Raw genomic sequence first — 22,535 nt, forward strand, 5'->3', positions numbered from 1 at the left:
TGTTGCTGTCCTCAGTAACGTGGGCTAGGAGATGGGTGGTTTTGTTCTGTGCCATGCTGTGTCAGGGGTCTGCTCAGCTGGAGCCCAGCACTTGAATAATCTGAGTGCTTGCAAATGAAGATTTGGGTGCATTGGTAGAATTGTGACTGGAAGCTTGCGTTACACTGAGCAGCAGTCTTAGTCAGTGCTGCTCCTCACATTAGTACCAAATTATTACAACTTAAACAGTAATAGGGAAGAATTATTTGCTGATGTCATGGAACTGAAGAGTTAAATTCACTACTAAAAGCTGTGGTGAATGAAACCAAACCAAGTTGGCTGATCTGCAACAGCGTTGCTAATCAGTTCCTTTTGTTTTTAAATGCTTTATGGCACTTAACCACCATTCTCAGTGCAAACATCACTATCTTAAAGTCTTTCCACTCCACGTTTTTCATTTTTGCAAAGCTGTCTGTAGGTGCAGCTCTTTTCCTTCGGTGAATAAGGAGGTGAAGTGGGGAGCTGTTTCTTTTCTGTCTTTTGTTAAGCTTGCATCAAGGGCTTTTCACAAGTACAATATTAAATCCTCAGGTAGTACTGGGAATGGATACTTCACCTGTGGGATTGTTGGTCAGACCAACAGTCTGTACTTTCCAGTACTGGAAAGGAGGAATGCTGTAACCAGTCAATATCTGGTGGTATTACTGGAATCGTGAAAAATGAGTGTAGAAAAATGGTAATATATAATGGCTCATCTGTGTATTTAAGATACAGCGTGTGATTGCTTTCTCTCCACTGTTCTCTCCATCATTTGGTAGAACACTGTTCTAAAGCAACATTCATACATCATTTGTATTAGAATGCATGTAAAGTCTTCTAGTGTCCTGATTAAATACCATGTGCTTGAAAGGTGAAAGAAGTTCTATTTCTGCTTACTGATGTGCCCAAATTGTATTTGCATGAACTGATCATTAAGTGGCTGTGGTTCAGAGGCTGCTGCTGAAAGCATCTTCGTTCAGCGGCAGATGGACTTGGTGTTTATCAGACAACATGTACTCGCCTGATCCTTGGCATGACCTCCTATTAAATTTCTGCGTATTCAGCGTAACCTGGTTGTTAGCATGGTTCATTTCAGCTGAGTGAGTATAGTACAGACATTCCAGAGTGCGTGGTAAGCTGTATTCACACCTCACCTCTGCTCATGGGTGGCAAGCAGGAGTTGGTGACTCGGGGGGACTTGCTGTGCTGCCTTCAGAGCTGCACTGGAGGACAAAGAACCACCTTTTTTTTGCAAGACTGCCATAGTTGCTCTGCAAAGACACAGGTTCTTAAATGGTGTGATTCTCCTCAAAAAAAAAAAAGCCAAACAGAAAACAGACTGTCCTGTTCCCAAGAAGGGATGTTTAGAAACGGTAGCATGGGGAGGAAAGTAAAGCATCCTCCCTCTGAATCCAGCATCCAGTTGCACCGTGCTTACAAATTACTGCAGTATGAGAACGCTCCTGCAGAGGAAGTTCTGAACACCCTCTCTTCTGCCTGTGTATTTTTCTTGTTTCTGTCACCCGTTCCAAATTCAGGAGAACTTGTGCTGTCCCTGTGAGGTGTGGATAGAGCTTGTAATACTGAACTGTAAGCATTTTTGTTTTGGTGTCCTGTATGTGTACGTAGTAGTTTCGGTGTGTATATACAGTAGCATTTCAAAGTGGGTGTATTGGTTAACCTGTTCTTGGAAAATGGACAAATATCCATGTTAAACTTGTTAGAAAGTTAGTGAGCTGCTCTGCTATCTTGCCTTAAGCAAATATTTACGCATCAGGTCTTTCTTTTTTTACAGATCACCATAGAATAAACTTTTTTAAAAAAACAAAAACCAAAAAAGTTAAATGTTTTGGTATAACACATTTTCAGGTATTTTGTCTTTTGTGTAAGTCACTGCAAAGACCTCAGAAGTTATAGTAAAACTGTACAGTTTTCTCAATTTCCCATACAAGTTTTCAGTTGCCATTTCAGTTGTAACAATAAAATTCTTTTTTTAAAGAACGTACCCGCGTCCCATCGCTGTGTGTTTCCTCAGAGCTGCCGGCGCCTGCTTTGAATTACTTGCAAATCTGCACTGATAGTGTTTATTTCTCTTCCTGGAAAGGGCTTGAAGCGTTACTGTCAGAGCTCACTTATAGGTCAGAGCTCCAGGAAGAGGAGTGCCCCGTTCCGTGCCTCTCCCTGCCACGTTCATCCTCCCCTCCAACACTTTAGTACGTTGGATCAGGGATGGGGGTCATATACGCATCACCGTGCCTCCGTTACGAGTTTGTGCAGGAGTTTCTTTTGTGCTTTAGCCAGGGAAGGACTACAGGATCGCAGCACTTCCATGCTCTTCGAATTAACGTAATTTTTGTTTAGATTTTTAAGAAAGCTGCAACTGGAGAAGTGCTCGAGATTTTTCAGCGGTTCCACAAAGCGGCGCCGAAGCAGCTGCGGTAGCGCTGCACTCAAAGCCCGCCCCCCTCACCGCCCCTTCCAGCCAAGGGGAGGAGAGGGGTGGGCGGCAGCTGCCGGGGCTGCAGGGAACTTAGCGGGGAACGCCTGTCCCTGCTTGGAAATAAATCTGCAAATGAAAAGCAGAGTTACAAAATCTATGAGCGACCGCCTCTGAGTGCGGTTAAAGCTTGCTATGCGGCAGCATGACCTGAACACCGCAGTTCAGAGCTCAGGAGAGAAGAGCTGCGGGGTTTCAGGATGCTGCACGTTCCAAGGCAATACTGATAGCACAGCAGCAGCCCAGCCTGCTTGGACTGCACCAGCCTGAAGCTGGCAGAGCAGATAGGACGGGGTGGATGAAGAATATAGTGGACACACAGCCTGGCTTGGAATGCAGAACCTAAATTGCCGTTCAGATGCACCTCTCCCCATCACTCTGTCTGTACGGCCACATGAAGGATGTGCAGGGTTTGTCTCAAAAGTTTTATTAGAAGTCCAGAAAGTATGAAATCCAACAAATAAATACTGAATAGAAAAAGTATTATATATAAAATATATACACACAGGCTTTTTCAAGTATTTTACCTGTAGCCAGACTTCACATCATGGTTACCACCATGGTTACCAGCGGAGAGTAAGGAGCCTGGCAGTGGGCATGTGATTATACAAACCTTGACCTATGGCTAAAGGAAGAAAATGCTTTTTTTCCTAAAAAGCTTACACAGCTCCGTCTGTATGGCAGTCTGATTTGTACATGGCTAATATGATAAATAACTTCCCCTTGTCAGCTGCAGAGGATATACACTATTTGTCCTTGCCAATCCCTGCTCAAGAAGCCTGTCCTACGTTGCACTGATTTAAAAAAAAAAAAAAAAAAAAAAGCTTTTGAAACAAGGAGCCATTGTTCCTTCTGCAGCAAAATTCTATTAAAAAAAGAGAAACCAGCAAGCAATACTGCTAGATTTTCTAATTCACACGGCAGCTGATGTAAACAACTGGCTGTCAGCAAGGTTCTAGGATGGACTATTGGAGCACCATCATTTCATTCTTTGCAGAAATGCAAACAGAACAGATGGCACACAACTGAGTTTGTGTGGGCGCAGCCAGTTCTGTGACGTAGGCTTCAATCATGCTGCAGCCTGGTTTGACATTCTTACAGATCCCAGTTTGTTTTTTTCTTCAGCATTTCAGATTATCAATACTGAAAGTGAAAAGAAAAAACAAAGATTCCAGTCTATTTGATTTAGATTGCAAACTGTGTCCACCTTGGAAACAAAACTACTGTCAGTAGGCAGCATGTACATAGCAGAGTGAAAGTAAAGATGCTAATAAGCAACAAAAGTAAACCCTCGGGTACCCATAAGTAGCTGTGAGGAAAGAATGACTTAGCTCCTTATACTCCACTACTAGAATACTGTGATCTCAATTTCAGCCTCCTGCTGCACAGCATCCCTCAATTCACAGCAAATCCTGTCCATTTTCTCAAAGGCTTGTCGTCCCTTTTCACCTATGAAGAAAGAAAATACATCTCACACTGAGGAAAACAAAGCAGTCAGAAACAACCTGAGAAAAGCAGTAGTGAGAAATACTTCTGTTGTGACTTTGTACAGAACTAATTAGGACTCTCAGTAGTGACAGATCTCTGTAAAGCAGTGATGTTCAAAGCCCTGCTACAAGTCACCATGGGAAAACTAAGTTTAAAAAATAATCAGGCTCTCTGTAAACATTTCCACATGATTAACAACATGGAGCATCACAATTGGAAAATGTGTTTTGTAATGCATGTGACTCTTAGTATTTCTGTGAAGTTAGTCTGGAGATTCTCAGAAGAGCATGACTCTTAAGTATTTTCAGGAAGAACAGAGCAGGGAAATTACCGCCATCTCCCAGATGACTGCATCCTCCCTGGGAGCTAAGCCTTCCAGGTTCTTATCCTAGACAATTCTCCTTTGCCTTCAGTAAAGTACAAATACAGGCCAGTAGCAAAGAACCTCAAGATTTGACTAGCAACTCAACTCCAAGGTACATTCACTGCATTCAGTAACACACACAGAACAATTCTGACTACACTTAATAACCCTCTGGTATTCAGAACAGAGCAGTTTGTAGAACAGGAATAGGAAAAATACAAGGAGCCAGTCCATTTGCAGGTGGCTAAAGGTGATCACCAGGCCAAAGTATTCTGTTGCTGTTGTGATACATAAAAGATCTTCAGTTTAGCTAATGTCACAGAGCTAGAACCAGTGTAATTTTAATCCCTTGGGTCCAAATAGCATTTTTACAAAAGGTAGAAGGGGAAAATCGCTGATGCCAGTACTACCATTAGTAAGTACTCCAGCAGCACTGTCAGCAACTTAAGTGCTTATCTGCCATCCTTCAAAAAATTTAGTGGTTCTTAAAGCACCTTATCCTACAATAATCTTGGTCTGGTTTTACAAAGAGTAATAGAAGCCTTTGGTTGTTACGTGTGGCACAAAGTTGGTTACTGCATGTGGCCCCTTGATGGTATGAAATAGCTGTTCATGAAACACTCCCATTGTCTAGGATGTGTTCAGGCTGCACAACACAAGCAGAGCTTCAGACCTGTTCTGGTTTTGCACCATTTCACGCTACTTTTTGGAATCTGCATTTTAAGTTGCATGAAGACTTACCAAAGGACAGCGTTGTTTCCCTGGCTGCATTCCTTACATCCTCTGTTTCAGACTGGCACAGGTGGGCAACCTGCTCAATACTCTCTATGCCCTATTTGAGAGAAGTGCAATGGTAGCCTATCAGCAAACATTTTGATGAACACTTTTCCGAAGCAAACTAACTCCCATTTCTTCTTGTGTCTGACTGTGATCTTTCTTTTCTCCCCTAAGGTATCAGCTTGCAATTATTTTTTCTGAGCATATCACTTCTATTTTATCCTTTCACTCCTGTTTTAAGACATAGGAAAGTGTTAAAACTCTGGTCCCCAGTTCACTGCTTCAGTACTGTTAAATTAGCATAAAACAGTTGGGACCTTCACTGAAAAGTTGTGCCATGGCAACACTTGCTTAGCAGATCTGACTTTGAGAGTAAGACTTGCTTGTCAGGCCTATTTTATGGCTACGTTTGTACTATCAATAATCCTGTCAGTGCAAACTTATCACAATTGTTTATAATAGCAATACAAATACTATTTGTATTTTCTGACTATTATCAGCAGTTATTAAAATAAGATCGACTGATTTAACTTCTACAGTTAAAGAGTAAGAACTGACTCCACACATAGACGACTCCGCTGCTCGCTCTCCTTCACACCAGATGTCCTCAGTCAGGCACTATCTGCTGTGGTAATGCTGGAGAAACTAGAAAGCACCCTTCTACCATTCTGCCATGCCTGTCAGATTAAACTGAGACAGCCCTTCTACCTGCTGCTTTTTAATAACAGCAGTAATATTTTGGAACTCTGGAAGGCAAAGAATTCATTAATTCCAGATAAAAGGAAGATGAAAGATGAAATCCCCGCCAGATTTAAAAGCAATTTGCCAGACACGGCAAGAAACAAGTGGAGTTATAAATACTTACTCTGAGATTTTTAAGGGCCAAACACGCAGCTTGCTGAAGTCTTGTATCACAGCCAACTAAAACATCAGTGTAAAAAAGGAGAGCCTGAAAGATAAAAGAAAAGTTTTATACCTGTCAGTATAGTCAAGCACTCAAATTCAGACCAACACTAGCTTTGTTTATCTGTGTGAAATTGAATAAAGGTTACAGAAAAATCACCTGAGCACTGACTTGGTTTCAGTTCAAGGTAATAGATAATGAAGTGCGCAGAGGGTAACAGTACTATTTCAAGACAAAACAAATAGCATGCATTTCAGCACCTAATTAGAAAAGCTGAGAAGAAGTAAGTTGTAACCTTTTCCCTAAAGTTCTTGTTTGCTGCTGCACGGGAGAGGCAGGATGTGGCTGCTTTGCTGACGCGGTGGTTGTCATCAAGCTGTAAAATCCCAAGTAGCCGCAAAGTCTGCGGTAGAGGCTGGAGCCGATTCAGACGCTTCCCTTTCAATTTTTTAAGGGTCTTCAGCCGTCCAGGGCACTGTAGCTCCTCAATTAGCATCACTGCATGTGAAAGGACTTAACATCACAACACGGTAAACGAAGACATTTCCACAGGATTAACTCCTCTCTAACTCTGCCTCCTTCAGCCACGGGAAGTTGTTCAAATGGTAAATAAGCATGCTAAGTATGGCAGGGAGCAAATCAGGATGACTGCCCCTTTGGCAACCCAAAGAAGTGCCTTCTTTCCCTTTCATTGTTTCATAGAGCAGTGACTACTATTTCACAGCTCTAGCTCATAGGTACAACAAAGCCCTGCTCTGTAACAGGCCCAGGTGCATGGTGTACAACATACAGTGCAAGATATCTCTGCACCTTCGGACATTACAACCACCAGAACATTCCTAAAATAAGGACGAGACAATCAAGCATAATACTTCTTTTAAACAGCTCAGAAAGATCGAGCTGCATCAGTTGAGAAAAGCATGCCTCTCTTCAGAAAGAAGAAATGAGACACTAGACTGGCAATTTGAAGAATATTACGGATCTTTTTCACCAGTGATGCACAAATTCTCAGTCTCCTAACAGATAAATAATTTCCACCAAAATAAGACTGAAGACACAGCCAATATCAGGATCATTTTGAAAATAATCTTCTAACACAGACAAAGCTTAAAGTGCCTTCATGCTGTTAAGTTCAGCCAGACACTGGCTGCCTCTGAGAACTCATGCGTTAGTAAGCTCTGAAATGTGATTGCTTTTGTCCGTCATCCCTGCGGATACAGTCACACAGAGCTACAGGCCATTATCCAGTCCTTTAATCTAGAGGTAGATTGTTGCTAAACCAGTTTCTGTTTAAATTTCAGGATATCTCAGAAACCCCCACCTTTTTTTTTTTTTTTTTTTTTTTGGACACTTATGATGAACACCTGTTTTGTTTCTACCTGCTCAGATGTGAGAGTGAAGCATCTCTGTCCTATTTGTGTTAAAATTGTGTGGTCGTAAGAGGAACTAAAACAAATTGGCAGTGCAGTGCTGGGCTGTTCTCTGCTCTGGAAGTTGATCTGCACCAGTGAAGTTGATCTGAACCTGTGCCTAGTGCTGCCATTACCTTCTTTAGCAAGTCTTCCTACGTGTTTTTCCAGGCTTGTAATCCGGTGTTTCTCCAGGTAGCTGTAAAATTGGAATAAAGTAACTGGTTCTGTTTGGAGATATGGAGAAGGCAGCAAGCCATCACAGGTGACGATCTGCTCTAGCAGTCTTTGCAAAACTGAAAGTAACAGAAAAGAACAAATGAATAAAGGAAATGCTGCAGAGCTGCCAAAACAAGGTGTTCTTTAAATGCGTAAGGATAATTTTCACTCTTGTGATAAGATTCAACTGAAGCAGCCTTTGGCTCAAGGAGCAGAGTGGTACCTGCTTCTAATTGGCCAGGGTACTTTTCCTTCACTTTGACTGCCAACATGTACTTCAGTACGTGACGGAATCTTTCTGCTGAAGCAAAGAAGATACTGCCAGGTTCTGCAACATCACTCCAGATTTTCAGATAGTGCTTCTTCTTCTTAGTCTTCTGAATAACTGTAAATCATAGTTTAGGAAGTTAGTGAGCTTTAGCAGATTTTCAATTTTACATGTGAAATTAGGCACCAGATGCCCATCTAGATACGTGTTCACATAAATTAAATTTACATTATATAGATGGCTGTGTTCAAAGCTGGAGGTTTGCTGCCTGTATTTTAATGTCTGTGACCACCCATGTCAGCAAGCTTGGATTGTGGCCTCAAACTGTCATAAGAAGACCTGAATGAGATGCCTTAGCAAAGCTCTATTGCCCTTTGGATCATCATTCATTTTTCCCTATCATCAGAGTCAAGTTGCAAAAGAATCTTCTGTGAGTTTAACTGTTTTCACTTCCACCAGCTAGAGGCAGAACTTCCCAGCATTTCAGAAGTTCTTCATTACGTACCCTCACAAGAGGAAAATACTGAACCTACGTATATAGGCTGAAGGAGACTTTCTTCCATCAAACACTTTATAAAAGCAATATCCTGCACTTTCTTGGTATCACTTAACCCCTATCACCTCTTCTACGCAGAAAGAGGTTGAATTTCTGCTCTGCATTTAGGTCTCCTGCACTTCCACCGTGTTTTGCTACAGGCTCTTCTGAGCCTTGCTCTGAGGATCCCTTTATTTTCACATCCTTCAGATCAAATGTGTCAGCAAATACTTCCGGCTAAAATCTGCATTTCTTTCTCTGCACCTTACAAAGACGAGAACAAAAGCCTTTGAAGTCTCCCACTGTGCTCTTATTGTTTTGTTTTCTCCATCAGTTAATGGAAAGAATAGGGCAAGATCACTGTACACCAAACTACTCTTTGTAATGCATACAAAAGCAAAACAGGTTAGTAAGCTAAGTAAAATAATAAATGACTTTATCAATGCTATTTTGCTGTTCTCTGCAAGTTCCATTGTCTGTAACACACCCCTATTTCTAAGGCACACCACACCATTCAGCTGTTTCATGAGCCAGACTTCAATTTTTTATTTCCTTACAAAAGGAAAACAAATCGTGGCCTCTGTTTCCTCAAAAATAAATAAATAAAATACATAAAATTAGAAATTATCTGTAAGAGCTTTTTAAATTATGTGAATATTTGTAAAGAATTTAAAAAGAAACTCTGAGGTCTCTGGGAAAGCTCAAGGTCTCCCTGTAGCTCTCACATCCCTGGCAATATGCATTTACTCACTTTCTTCAACAGACAAATCCAAGACATCCCCCAGGACTCGCAACTGCTCTGACACTTCTTCCAAAACATTCTCTTGGATGATCTGGGCAACATTTGGTGACCTCAGTTTCTGAAATGCAACATGCTCATCTCAGTAGCTGAAACAAAGGCAGCATCAAGCTCAAGATGAATATTTGTTTCATAGAAGCACATATCTAAAGTCTGTAAGAAAACACCAGATTCTCTCCAAAGACCACTACTCTCATCACAGCACGGCCTTGTTTCTGAGCACAAAGCTGACAAGCAGAACAGGATAAAGTGACATCCTACTGGAAAAGGCTGTCCAGCATTCCAGATCCATGCCTGCCTCATCCACTGACAACCGTGAAGCAGATCAGTACTAAAAGTTACACTGTACTCTGCAGGCCACGCAAAGCAGATGACAAAATTTGCTTTGAGCACTGTAACTGAATTAGTTGGTGGACAAGGTCTCAGAGAGAGAAATACTCTTTTTTCCCCTGAGTGCCACCAGTTTCTTCCTAGAGCTAGGGGCTTTTCCATTCGCAAAGAAAAAAAAAACCAAAAAACAAAAAACAGTTCACCTGTTACCGACACAAAATTCAACGCAAACCAGCCTCCTGCAGCCTGCTTTAGTTACCAGAAGTTCAAGGAAACCAAGAGGCTGTAAAAAGACAGCCCTTGGATGACATTTGCATGACATCTTCTGTGCACATCCACATATACACTGCTGCACTGCTGGAACTCAAATGCTATTCTGAATCTTTCTGCTTTTGAAAAAGAACCAGCTACACATTCATTTTTATCTGTACTCAAAAATCAACAGCTACAACGATGACCTCAGAATCCCATTGGCTATTTCCTACCTGCAGAAGAGCTTTGCACAGCTTCAGATGAGTTATTAAAAGCACATCTAAGTTGTCATCTCCCGTAGTTACATCTCTTGTTTCTGTTTTCGTATCACAGCTCAGGGACTGAAACGTGTTGTCATTGTACGTGCTGCTTTGAAGAGGAAAGAAGGAATTAAAACATGACCTCATTTTACCAAATCAGGATGAAGACATGCATTCTCACTAGAGTGCAACCCTCATTTTTGCAAGTTCAAATAAGTTGCAGAAACGTAAACCAGGCAGCATTTAAGACACAAAAGCACTTTTTAGTGCATTGATAACACTTCTTAGAGAACATGAGGGCTATTTCTAGAGCTAGAAATAAATTGCACAACAGTAAAATCAGGTCAGTTGCTCCCAGAAAACTCTGTTTTGGAGAACCAATAATAGAAAAATGCTTCATATAAATAGAAAAAGAAAGTGTGACTTGAGATAATGGGTCATTTGAGTCAAAACCTCTTGCTTTACTCCCAGTTTGATGACACTGGGAGTGTAACAACTCTCCAAGGACCAGGTCACAGCTCTGGAACACAAGTTCCAGTGCACAGAACTTGGAGAATACAAAAAGAACACTCAAAAAAACAGGTAGAAGAGCTTGTAAGACATATATAGCTCTCTCCCTCACTAGTGCAGGACTGTTCAAGGCTATCCAGACAATCCTGCTTGTAGTACTCTTGCATATTAGCATTCCACCACATCCCAAGGGTATCATTCTCAAGTGTTTTTCGTATGTTCAGTTCAAGCTTCCTGCTGTTTCAGTCTGGCATTCTGAATTATGAATCTCAGAATATTAAAAAAAATAAATTGTTTCTATCTTAGATGTTCACACTTTTAGCACCTCTGTACATCCTGTACTAAGCCAAACATAGTCTATCAGTAAGTGTTATGGGACCACCTTTGCTTTTCCCTTTACCTTGCCACCTACAGTGAAGTGCTGCAGACACCTACCTGATACTGGCTGTTCTTATGCTTCCAAATAATGAAATCTCATCAGCACTACAGTCAGCATTTAAAAAGTTAAAACTTTCCAGCACCGTCTCCACCATTAAACTTTCCACAGATGAATGTTTGTGATGAAGTGTCCTTAGCTTTTGAAGAATGAAGGGAAAAATATTGTTATTTGCAGATATTAAATCATTTTACACGATTTTTTGATTGGTTTGTTAGTAAGAGCAATTTGAAAAATCAATTTCCTTCTTTTTTAATTTTATTCTAAACATATCAGAAGAGTGAGTTGTTGGTACACCACTGATCCCAAAATACAGTTGCTGATTAATTTCATGGTGTGCATCAGCATTTTCATTTGCATTCTTCTTTGTATTTCCACATCTCTTAAGTTTGGTACAAGAGCTGACTTTTCTGTATCTCTTGCCATTAGTGTAGATCTAGAAGTAGCAAACTGAAGGCTCTGCTGCATGACAGCATAGCGTCTGTCTTAATTTCAGCTGGGACAGAGTTGTTTTTTGAAGGTCTGTGTGGTGCTTGGCTACCTGTCAAGTAAAACTACAATAGTACCCAAGAACTTAAACATCAGTGTGGATTTCATGGGGCCACTAACATTCTCCCCCTGGAAAAATCTGCTTTGGGAATATTTGCTTTGTTCTTTTTTTTAAAATTCCTACAACTGAAGTGATTATATTGAGGTAGAAAGTCAGTGCAGCGCTGTTAATGACATTTGCTACTTCAGATCCCAGATGAAGTCTTACAGCATCTTATCTCCCAAGTCTGCGTGCTGGTCCACACACTAAGATGCTAGGAAATTTACAATATAACCCAATGCTTGCATAAAGTTCTTCTGCAGGATTTTTCCTCTAAGTAAAAGTTTCCAGCAACATATGGTTAAAAAATTCACTTGACAGATTGAACTGCCTACAAAGACTAGGTCATGAGAAATTTTGTGTGGCAAATAAATTAGAAACAAAATACAGGGACTCTGATGTGTAGTCAAGATCCTGTTTGCGTTTAACCCAGATGAGCTTCCACTTTGACTACTTGCAGTTTCTTAATTTCTTTTGACAGATCATTGACCTCTGCATAGCATTTGGCCACCATCCCTGAGAGATGCAGCACAGTACTATTGTGCAGTCAGCTCTGGAGACTGTCTTTTCTGACTAGGGCCTGACCCCCGGTGGCCAGACTTATTTTTTAGGAACATGCCATTGATACAACCCAATGTCAAATCCACTACAGGGTCACAAAATTTTAACTTCTTAGAAATAACACTGAAAACTACAGTGTTAAAACATTACCATACCTTTAATTTATCCCTCAGAGTTAAAATTTGGTATTCCAATTTCTCCAGCTGGGCTTGACCAACACCATGGAATTTTAGCAAATTAAACACTTCTTGGAGAGTCTTGTCAATTGACTTTGTACATCCATCCAGTTTTACATCATTTGCAGCATTCAAGCTTTTCTGGCTAAGGCTTTCTTGTTCTGTCAGATGGCGACTTCTGGTCTGGTTTAAACTTCTACCGCCTTTTCCACGACTCAGGAAACTAGATGGGTTACTTGAAAATGTGTCCACACATGGAGTCTTCTTCAGAATATCTAGAGTTGCATGATTTGGAAGAGGCTTTTGCTCTTCTGCACAAGTCTCTTGAATAATCATCAATGGCAGTGTCCTATGGTCTAGAGCTGGAAGTGTAGTTCTGGATTCTGTCCCTCTCTGATCCTCAGAGCTGAACGAGTCTCCTTCACTTGTCTCTGCTGGACTGTGAGGTTTACTTCTCTCGTGTGTATCAAAATCACAGGCAGCCAAGTAACTCAATATGCTAGGAGGCTGAGCTTCACCACTTACATCCCCTTGGTTCTGTCTTTGTTGCAAAACAGACTGCAAACAAATTCATAAGTGAGCACATATACAACCGAAAAGCATGACATGCCATCCAGGATGCATAACCATGGTTTCCTGTTCTTAAAAACACATGCATTCAAACTCATCAAAAAACCACTGGGCCATTCTGCATAGAGGAACTATGCTGCATAGATTGGACAGAGGAAACCAACATAACAATGTGGTAAGAGCCTACTGAAAGAACTAAATAAGAAGAATGGAACAGTTCTGTTGGAATGGAACTACAAAGATCAAGTCCAACTGCCTGACCACTTCAGGGCTAACCAAAATTTGAAACATATTATTAATGGCATTGTCCGAATGCTCCTTGAACACTGACAGGAATGGGACATCAACTACCTTAATGGGAAGCCTGTAGAAACTCAAGTAATAACTACATGTTATCAGATGAAAGTTACCAGGACAAGCGTAAAACCAGTTTGGAAAGAGTATGTTGCAAAGCTTCTTTCTTGTCACATCAGCTCAGGACAAGACGTGAATGCAGTGGTTAGAGGAAAGATTCATTCTTAAGAGTCCAGCAGACCCTACACGTAAGCCTTTCTAATGTTGACAACACATTCTGCTGCTTTAGTGAGGTGCCAAAAGTGACTTAGACCTGATTTTATGAGAACGTATAGATGGTGTTATCACTATATAAGATCTGTGGTAGAATTGACAGGAATATGTAGTACAACCATTACATTAAAACCTCCTGAAAGCATGGAAAGGTTTTTTCCACTCCCTTGGGCTACACCTGGCAAAAAGTAAACTCGAGAAAGAAGGCAGTTAAGTTTTACAGAGCAATTCTAAGATAATGTTCTGCACTAAGGCTACCGAGACTGGTTCCTAGTGCAATTCCCACCATAGAGTATTAGAACATGTGCCCACATCCCTACCATTCTGACTGCCAAGAGAAATGTTTCTCAGGGATTTCATTTCTTCTACAGAATCTAAAGTGAAGCTCCAAGTAATAGGAGTAAAAATAAAAATAAACCACTCTTGCTCTGGAATGTCATGTTTCCACATTTCTGAGTGTGATCTTCAATAGCCTAATCAAATCTACAAACAGTAGATTCTAGATCTATGCTTTGCATTTTGCCTTCCTCTGCATACTCACCAGGTAGTACTTCTCTCTGAAGCTGGGAGTATTTGGAGGGGTCCAGTTGTACAGAGAGCTCTTCCTGCTACCCACAGAAAACTTGGACGTGGTTCCAGGCGACAGGAACAGGTTCTCTGCATCAAAGGGGCTATAGCAGAAGATACAAAGACCAACCTGTCAGTAAGACCAGAAAGTACAGCTATGCTTAGCAACAGGAACAGCTGTTAGGATTGGAATTGTAACATTTAGTAAACAGCAGAGGGAATAAAGGGAAAGAAAGACTGACTGCCTCTTTGACCAGTATCTTTGATCACACCAGCTGAAAAAGAAATAGGCAGAAATACTGCTCATCATATACAAAAATCAAAACACCCTTTAGACAGAAACCTGTGCCATAGTCTTTGGAAGACCAGTCCAACAGGCTGCAAAGTCTGATGAGTTCTCTGTCCTGCTGCATTTTCCTACATAGACACCAGTGCTGGCAAGTATGGCACAGTGCTGGCTCACAGTCATCCTCCCGTGGACCCATGGTCCCTTTCTTCTATGCTGCTCTCCAACAGGTCAGTTCCCAACCTGTACCGGTAACTCTGGCTGTTCCTGCCCAGATGTGAGACTCTACACTTGCCTTTGTTCATTCATTAAATTTCTCCCCCCCAACTCCCCAGCCTGACTAGGTCTTGCTGCATGGAGCAGAGCCTTCTGGTGTGTCAGCCACTTCCAGTTTTGTATCAACACAAAATTGCCAACATAAATCCTCTGCACAGGTTAGAAGCATGCAGAAGTTCCATTATTAAAGTTGAAATGAAGAACAAGTCTTTTGATCATCCTCTGTGACCATGTTGTTTGAAATAGAGGCCAATCATTTCCTTTTCATGCTCTCCACAGCCTACCATACACCTAAACAGTGTCATCCATCAACAACTTTTCAAGCCTGAAAAAGCTATTTAACTTCTTGAGATAAAGGTGACTCCATATCTCTCTTATCATCTTTGTGTCTCCGTTCAATTTCTAAACTGCCAAACACATGTTGTTCTTCGGTTATGACTAATCACAATATTGGCACTAAATACACGACATCTAACACCATCATTAAGGATAACATTGATGTAGTTCATGGCACTCCTTTAGCTTGCCTTAGCACAATTGCAGGGCTTCAAGCATTCAGGTCCAAAACACACATGCCCGGCCTGACCTTGAAGGGGTTCACAATTCATCAGAGCTCAGGTTTCCTACATTTAACCTCCCATGACATCAGAAGCTCCTCAGAAGAGGCTCCTCAGCCTTACCAGTGCATGAATAATAGCAAGATAAATGTTATCAAAACCCCTAATTCTGGGAAGGGTGAAACACTTGGCGTTTCCACTATTTTATCATCCTTCCACATTTTTTTGTTAGTTGCATACAGAGGACTGTCCCTGAATTACATTCTTAGACAAATGTAAGTAATCAGGCAAAACACTGAAGAGTTGAACTCAACTCTATCTTTATCTCCAGAGGTTTTAAGTTCCTTTCTCTCAATGCCAGGACAATACCCTAATGAGTCTCTGTCCACCCATTCTGTGCACTAAATATCTACAGGGCCAGAAAGGCACTTGGTGGATAGATGCATCTGAATTTTACTATTAAGTCAGCTTGGATTAATGCGAGCCTGAATCCACAATAGTTTTGGTTGAATGGATAAAACTTACTTATCAGCAGAACACAACATTCATTTTTTTCCCTCCTTATTGAACGTATGTGAAAACAACAATGCAATTTTAACAGAGTGATCACAGTTCAGCTTCTACAGTTCATCAAAGCATAAGGAGTACAAATGTTAAAGCCTAGTACAGCTTGTTATAGGACATGCTTTGAAACATCATTTGCCTTGAGAGCCCAGCATTGGACTGCTGCCTAAAGATATGCAGGTGAGTATTTATTCACATAAGCTTCTATCCATATGAGAAAGCCTGGCAGCAGGGATGGAAAAAACTACCTTCAACAAAATAAAATCATATATTTCCTTTTAAGTTTTGTTTTCCTCCTGCTCAGGAACCCTTGTGAACCAGGCCAGCATATATCCAAAGCGGGCTGAAATTAGAGGAGTTATTTTAGCTGGCTGGAACCCTTAGATTTCAGCACAGGGCACTAGCTGAAGTTTTCAGAAGAGAATACATTTCCTTTTGTCATTCACGAGTGAGAATTCAGACTGCTGTTTAGGTTGGTGGAAATAAAAAAACAAAGCTAATGCATTCTGCCAAACTAGCCAGTAAAGCAATTCTGTAATAGGCCCAAGCTCATTCATGCTCCTCATAGCATGACCTACAAGAGCTGAAGGAACTTTTATTAGAGGCCACAAGGCTATCAGTCTAGTTAAAGAAAATACACGTTTAGAAGTAGAAGCATGATGTACATTTCAGTCTTTTTTGCAAAAGAGGTCCATAGCGAAAGTTTGCTTTGCAGGGATATTTGGGCATAGCAGATAGCTTTGTTCAGTTATTCTTACACAAAAGAAACAGGCATACTTTGAGTGTTCTCTTAAAAATAGAAATACCCTCAATTACCATCATCCAACTTCTTTTTGGTAAAGACCTTCATCAGACAGACTCTCAAAGTGGAGAAGTCTGCCAGTTCTGTGCAGAAGTGCCCTGGAGAATCTGCTTGGTAGAGTACCAAGGCATTTCACAAGACTTAAAGCAGAGACGCACAGTTGGAATATTCTCACAGACTAAGAAATTTCCAAGTGGGGATTAACGCCCAAAGAAAGTGCATCACCACTAGCCCTGCTCCCAGCTCAGACGTTGCCAACTTTAAACAGCTGTGGACTGCTTCCAAATGGCATAGTAGTGCTCATCCACTGATGATCCAAAGTTACAGAGTAAACCGTGAGGTACCACCACAATTGAATAACTAAATAATTCAAGTTACATATATTTAGAGAGTCAGAAATACTATTTGCTTTGGAGACTTAAGCTATTACTTGATCAACCATGCTATATATATCCCAGAATAGGAGGGTGTTTTCCTCATGCAGTCCTTTCAGAAGAAAAACTTAAATATATGTTTATGCAAGTTACTGACAGTGAGGAAAGGCAAGTAAATTCAGCAAATTTGAACTGAATCTATCTGTTAGAGAGACATTTATGTAGGTAAACAGATAGATATTGCAGTGATCTCTTTCAAACTCTACCTGAAGCGTGCCATCATTCAGTATAGCACTTAGAGAACTAGGTATAAAATCTGGTTCTACCCTAATAAAGAACATCCTCCTTACTCCACAAAGACATCTCCTTAAGACTGAAGGCGTGAAGTCACAGGGAAAAAGACTTCCCATGTAAGAAAAGTACCTCTGCAAACAATATTCTACCGGTAGTCATTTCTGCCCTGAAATTTTCTAGGTCTTTTGATGATTTTTATATCCAAATCTATATCCAAATTAAAGGAGGAATGTGTGTGTGTGTGTGTGTGTGTGTGTGTGTGTGTGTGTGTGTGTGTTTTGACTAGGTGGGAAAGAAAGAAATAAGAAAGGCATCAGAATGGCACCCCTTTACTGGGGCATATAGGAGCCCATGAAGCCCCCATGCCCTCTTCTCTCCCTTCTTCACCAGTTCTAATATATGCAAATGTTAAAGAAAACCAACCAACTGCCCTTTATTTAAAAAGCATTTCATTAAAAAAAATATATTTTAACATTAAAAAAAAAGTTACACAGCTTGCAACATCTTCACTCCATGTACTTTTCATAACTCTACCATGAATACGTCTGCCTCCAGATTCAAATGAGCATACATACATATCTTACTACAAGAGGGAGGTTCACAGGGCGTATAATGCAGGATCACAGCAAGTGTCTGGAGCAGGGCTTTGTTACCCAAGTAATTTGTGACTCAGCTTCTCAAATAAGTAACAGAGGCTTCAGAAGTTCAGACCAGCTGCAGCATTTCACCAAAAATATTGAGATACCCAATGTTAGCCCTCAGGAGGAAAAAGCGTAATAAACAACAGGTGTAGGAACTCTGCTGTGCAAGTTTATTTCTCATTGACTTAGAGCAGCATGTGCATTTGAGAACACATTTCAGATGTTACTGCCAAACCTTATGTTTCAACCCAACTGTATTTACAGGTAACAGAATGGGTTTTCAAGAACTGCACTATATACAAAAATTCAGAAAACCGTACATCAATGAAGCTCTTACTTCCCCTCTACCAGAAAAATCAACGTAAAAACTGTCTCTCAACCCTTGAATAGGAAGTGCACCAGAAAGCTTTCATGTGGCATTCGTTCTGTTGGTGGCTTAAAAGACAGTAGCAAAGTTGAAGTCAAATAACGCATCTAGAATTAAAAGTAGAAGTATGGTATTAAGACTTGAAAGTTGAGTCTGACTGTAGAACACATTCAGTTACTTTATCCTAATGGCAGGCAACTGCTTCTTTCTGAGAGATCTATTTGGCAGACCACATGCTACAAGCATTTAAAAACTTTTTCAAATTATGTGATGTTTGAAGAAGAAAGCAACTACCTAGGTCAGAGAAGAGCTGTGTAACACTGAGTAGTGGATAAGCCTGTCCTGTAATACACTGCATCATGCCCTTCCTAATCTAAACACTGCTTGTTTCCTGCTTCTCCTGGAAGGAGTCTAGATCCACAAGTCATCACAAGTTGGCCTTTTCAGAAGGTCAGTTATTATAAGATGCATCCAAAGACTTCTTAGACATGTTGGGTGGGGAAGAACTGAGAACTGCAGTAAGCCAGATACAAAAATACAAGTGAGAGTAGCCCTTTAATTGAGCACTTCAGTAAAATGGCTAGACTTAATCCCTGAATGGTACCAACAGAAGCAGGTTAATAATTTCCATTTGTTGCAGTAAGTCTGCCAGTATGTACCAACAGTCCCAAACCTTTATTGGTTGTCAGTTTCCCAAGAAGCTGGCATTCTTTTCCCAGTAACAATCATCTGATCTGCTGTAAGCTTAGAGTCACATAACTATTTTCCACTTAAGGAAGATAAGACCTCTTCGGACCTGTTACAGGCAACTTTACGTCAGAGTATTCATACATACAAAACTCTCACAAAGCCAGGAAAAAAAGTTAGTTGTTAACCAACTGTAAGATTTTTCCTCAGTCCTTCAGAGATTCTCAGGAAAGCAGGTCACTTGAATACTAAAAAAAGTCTTACTAAGTGCAAGGAGTTACCACACAATATGAAGATATCACAGTCACAAATTACAAAATATCACATACTGCTGCTGGGAAAGGACTATGTTAGGGTCATCATACATCCATTCAGTGGTGCACTCAAATAAGATGACACACAGCAAAAGTAACAGTACTACCTTGAAGATCTGTAGTAGTGTGATTAGTGTGAGGAATAAGTTTCAGTGCAGCATCCACAAAAGCAAGAATTTAATAACATCACTAGCCCAGTACAAAAAAGTACAAACGTAGAGTATAAAACAGTTTAACAAGTCACAGGCACAATGAAAATAGCCAATTACTTTAAATTCATCTCCATAACCAAGTTTCCCTGCAGTGCAGAAACAAGCTTTACAGCAGTAACTGTGATCATAGTACAAATATGAAGGTGTCAAATTTTTAGGAAGGTTCATTTTGTAATGATTCTTGGCCTGGTAATAGTGACTGTCTTAAATTTCAACTTAAATTTCAATATCTTTTCAATTGTGCCTAGAGGTTTCTATTTTCAGTTTCTTTTCATCACATTTAAGATTATTGCTCAAGTTTTATAGACATACATACATCACTGCAGCTAGAGTTGGACACTCAAAGTACCAGTAAAACTAGGTAAAAAAAAAAAAAAAAAAAAAAAAAAAAAATCAGCTCTCGTGGCTAGCCATGGTTGTGATAACATTAATAATTGACAACAGAACTAAAGTGTCACAGAAATAGGTTCTTTTCTTTCTACTCCCTAGGGAGTAGATCCACAGAATCAGAGATCAGGCCTAGTAACTGTGGTTGCTGTGAGGAAGCGCGAGGCTTCTATCTACCCCGCACCTGCTCTGCAAATAGAAAGAGAACTATGATGTTGAATGCTTTTCAGTGACATACTTAAGAGCCTTTTATTTATTTCATATTTTTCACCCCAGCTTTTTTAGTTTTAAGACGTACTTACTTCCAGAGGACTTCCAGCTGTAGCTTGATAGTGCCCAGTTCAGTTATATCCACAATGATTGCTTGAGGCTTGGCTGTAAAGAAGTTTATGCTGTCACATGTCACGACACCAACTAGAACTGTGGCCAGTCCTCGCAGTTCTGTCACCTGCTAGGACAGACAAATATATCCGTTTTCATCTCAAAAGACAACCCTAAGAGTCAAGTGCATGGAAAGGAAATCATCCGTGGCTCAGATCTGCTCAGATGCCCAAACAAACTTAAAACCCTGATCTCTGATCCTAAACCGCTGTGAGCCAGTATTCCACAAAGAATACACCAAGAATACACCATGGATTGTTCACAAAAAAAAAAAAAAAAAAAAAAAAGAGAGGTTCAAGAGTAGAAGAAGACATACAGCTGTACAGTACATCTAATAACAGAAAGAGGAGGACAGTGTGAAAAATATTGGTCAGACTTCCATAAGTCAACAAAAAGCATAAAGCTTTATAAGCTCTTCTAAAACAAAGTGATTGCCTCAGAAAAACTTGTATTGCTTTACAACTATTATGAGAAAACAGCCTCTCAATTACCCTCTCACCCCATCTACATCACACAGTGGTACCAAGAGAGGTGTTATACAGATACCAGGTTCCAACCCAACCATTACACACCACACCTTGATTTCAAACTGCTCATGGAGATTGGGTATAAAGATCTTTTCTTCTTCATCCCATGTTTGGCTGTCATCAGTCTCGATCTTGCCTTTCAACTTCCATTTTTGGCGCCCCAGTCGCACAGAAACCTGGAAATCACAAGGAGGAAAGATGTTAGGTCAGCATATCGCCAGGGCCTTGCTCTCATCAAGATAGTGAACAGTTCTACCATAGCCTGTTTCCCACTTGCCTTCTACACGCTGTACCCTTGCTCTCCAGTTCCTCAACTACAAATTCACAGCAATAACATAAAGGACAAAATGAATTATTATATACTGCACCTCATACTGGTCACCTGGGCAGAGACGTGCAAATCCCACCAAGCCTGAAAAGAGAAGAAAAGCTCCTAATATTCGAAGAGTTTTACAGTGTCCCAACAAAGCCTCACTAAAGCAGTCAATAACTCCTTGCATTTAGCCTCATGCAGAAGCTATCCCACTGGGCCAAAACTCCTTGTCAGCTTCTGTACTCAAATATAAAGTAACATTCTAGATCTGTTTTACAGCACTGAAGCAAACAGAGGTTCACCAAAAATTCTGGTCAGGGTCAGACACAGAAAACGCTGGAAGCAACTCACATTAATTTCGGGTTTCCTAGGTAGAAACCTGATTCATTTAGAGTCTATTGAACTAACGAGTCTTGAAAGCAATGTGACAAGAACATACCTTTCATCTTCAAGTGAAACTCTCCTAAATGGACCTCTAACGCCCCTTCTATGAAGCACATGTCCTAAAAGAAAGAGTGAACAGTCAACTAGGACTGAAAAGCAGAGTGAATATAGTAGCGCCCTTTCCATACATGTCATGTTCTTACGCTATCTTTAAATGCCTTTGGCTTATATTTATTTTATATAAGACTAACACTTGCACTAGTGGAGGTCAATGGAGAGAACATTCATACCACTGTTAAGATAGGAAATTGCAGTGCCTCTCCACAAAAGAGTGGAACTTTCAATCAGTTCATCTTCACTTACTTTGCACTGCTTGTTCTATAAAAATAGCATAACTTACACATTTTTGAATCCAATACTCATCACATTACTTCCAGTGGAAGTCACAATGGACACCAACATTACAGCAGAAATGCAACAAGTTTTTCATTTGTCTTCACAGAATCATAGAATTGCTCTGGTTGGAAAAGACCTTAAAGATCACCAAGTCCAACCACAACCTAACCATACCACCCTAACTCTAACAACCCTCTGCTTCACGAGAACTTGAAGCCAAACTGAGTAGTGGACAAAAATGGAGGAAACCAGAGCTTTGCCTGAAAGGTTATTTATCTCATGAGTTTCAGTTCACATTATGTACGTATTTTAGTCATGTTAAGTTTCTAAATCCCCATTACTGGAAAAGACATCAACAGCTCCCGATGCTTTTTTTTGCTAAGCAACAGTCAGGTCTTCGCTACTCATTAGTGGCACTTCCTACCTCTGTACACTCCTGAAAGTTCTTATAGAGCTCCACTAGGCTCTCCCTGGAGGCTTTGGTGGAAGGAGACAAGGAAAAGGCACGTTTCATATTAGTGGCGCCATCTCGTAGTCTGCACTGGATACAATAAGCTTCATAGAGTTCTTCTACCTTTAAATTTGTGGATTCAATAAGGAACATTGTCAGTCTTTAATGGAGGGGAAAAAAAAGAAGACCCACAAACAAAACCCATTATCTTAGTACTGCAACATGC

General features: G+C 40.5%; 1 protein-coding gene across 5 annotated transcripts in view; it reads right to left on the bottom strand.

The window, feature by feature from the left end:
• Positions 1 to 2,593: 2,593 nt before the first annotated feature.
• RIPOR3 (RIPOR family member 3) overlaps positions 2,594 to 22,535 on the bottom strand; it is a 46,940-nt gene continuing 26,998 nt past the window's right edge. For 4 of the 5 annotated variants that reach the window (XM_042834325.1, XM_042834322.1, XM_042834324.1 and 1 more), the window contains 16 exons: positions 22,283 to 22,432; positions 21,518 to 21,581; positions 21,134 to 21,177; positions 20,816 to 20,941; positions 20,160 to 20,305; positions 14,071 to 14,200; positions 12,372 to 12,950; positions 11,066 to 11,205; positions 10,094 to 10,229; positions 9,231 to 9,339; positions 7,900 to 8,061; positions 7,595 to 7,753; positions 6,344 to 6,546; positions 6,010 to 6,093; positions 5,109 to 5,199; positions 2,594 to 3,964 (listed from right to left, as the gene is read on the bottom strand). In XM_042834325.1, coding sequence (XP_042690259.1) covers positions 3,864 to 3,964; positions 5,109 to 5,199; positions 6,010 to 6,093; positions 6,344 to 6,546; positions 7,595 to 7,753; positions 7,900 to 8,061; positions 9,231 to 9,339; positions 10,094 to 10,229; positions 11,066 to 11,205; positions 12,372 to 12,950; positions 14,071 to 14,200; positions 20,160 to 20,305; positions 20,816 to 20,941; positions 21,134 to 21,177; positions 21,518 to 21,581; positions 22,283 to 22,432 — 2,424 coding nt within the window. In that variant the 3' untranslated portion in view covers positions 2,594 to 3,863. The remainder of the gene's footprint in view (positions 3,965 to 5,108; positions 5,200 to 6,009; positions 6,094 to 6,343; positions 6,547 to 7,594; positions 7,754 to 7,899; positions 8,062 to 9,230; positions 9,340 to 10,093; positions 10,230 to 11,065; positions 11,206 to 12,371; positions 12,951 to 14,070; positions 14,201 to 20,159; positions 20,306 to 20,815; positions 20,942 to 21,133; positions 21,178 to 21,517; positions 21,582 to 22,282; positions 22,433 to 22,535) is intronic. The other variant, XM_042834321.1, reaches the window with a different exon arrangement.

This window comes from Centrocercus urophasianus, unplaced genomic scaffold (assembly GCF_019232065.1).
Source record: "Centrocercus urophasianus isolate 14NV4802_14NV808 unplaced genomic scaffold, USGS_Curo_1.0 seq_46, whole genome shotgun sequence".
In the NCBI taxonomy this organism is placed as follows: Eukaryota; Metazoa; Chordata; class Aves; order Galliformes; family Phasianidae; genus Centrocercus; species Centrocercus urophasianus.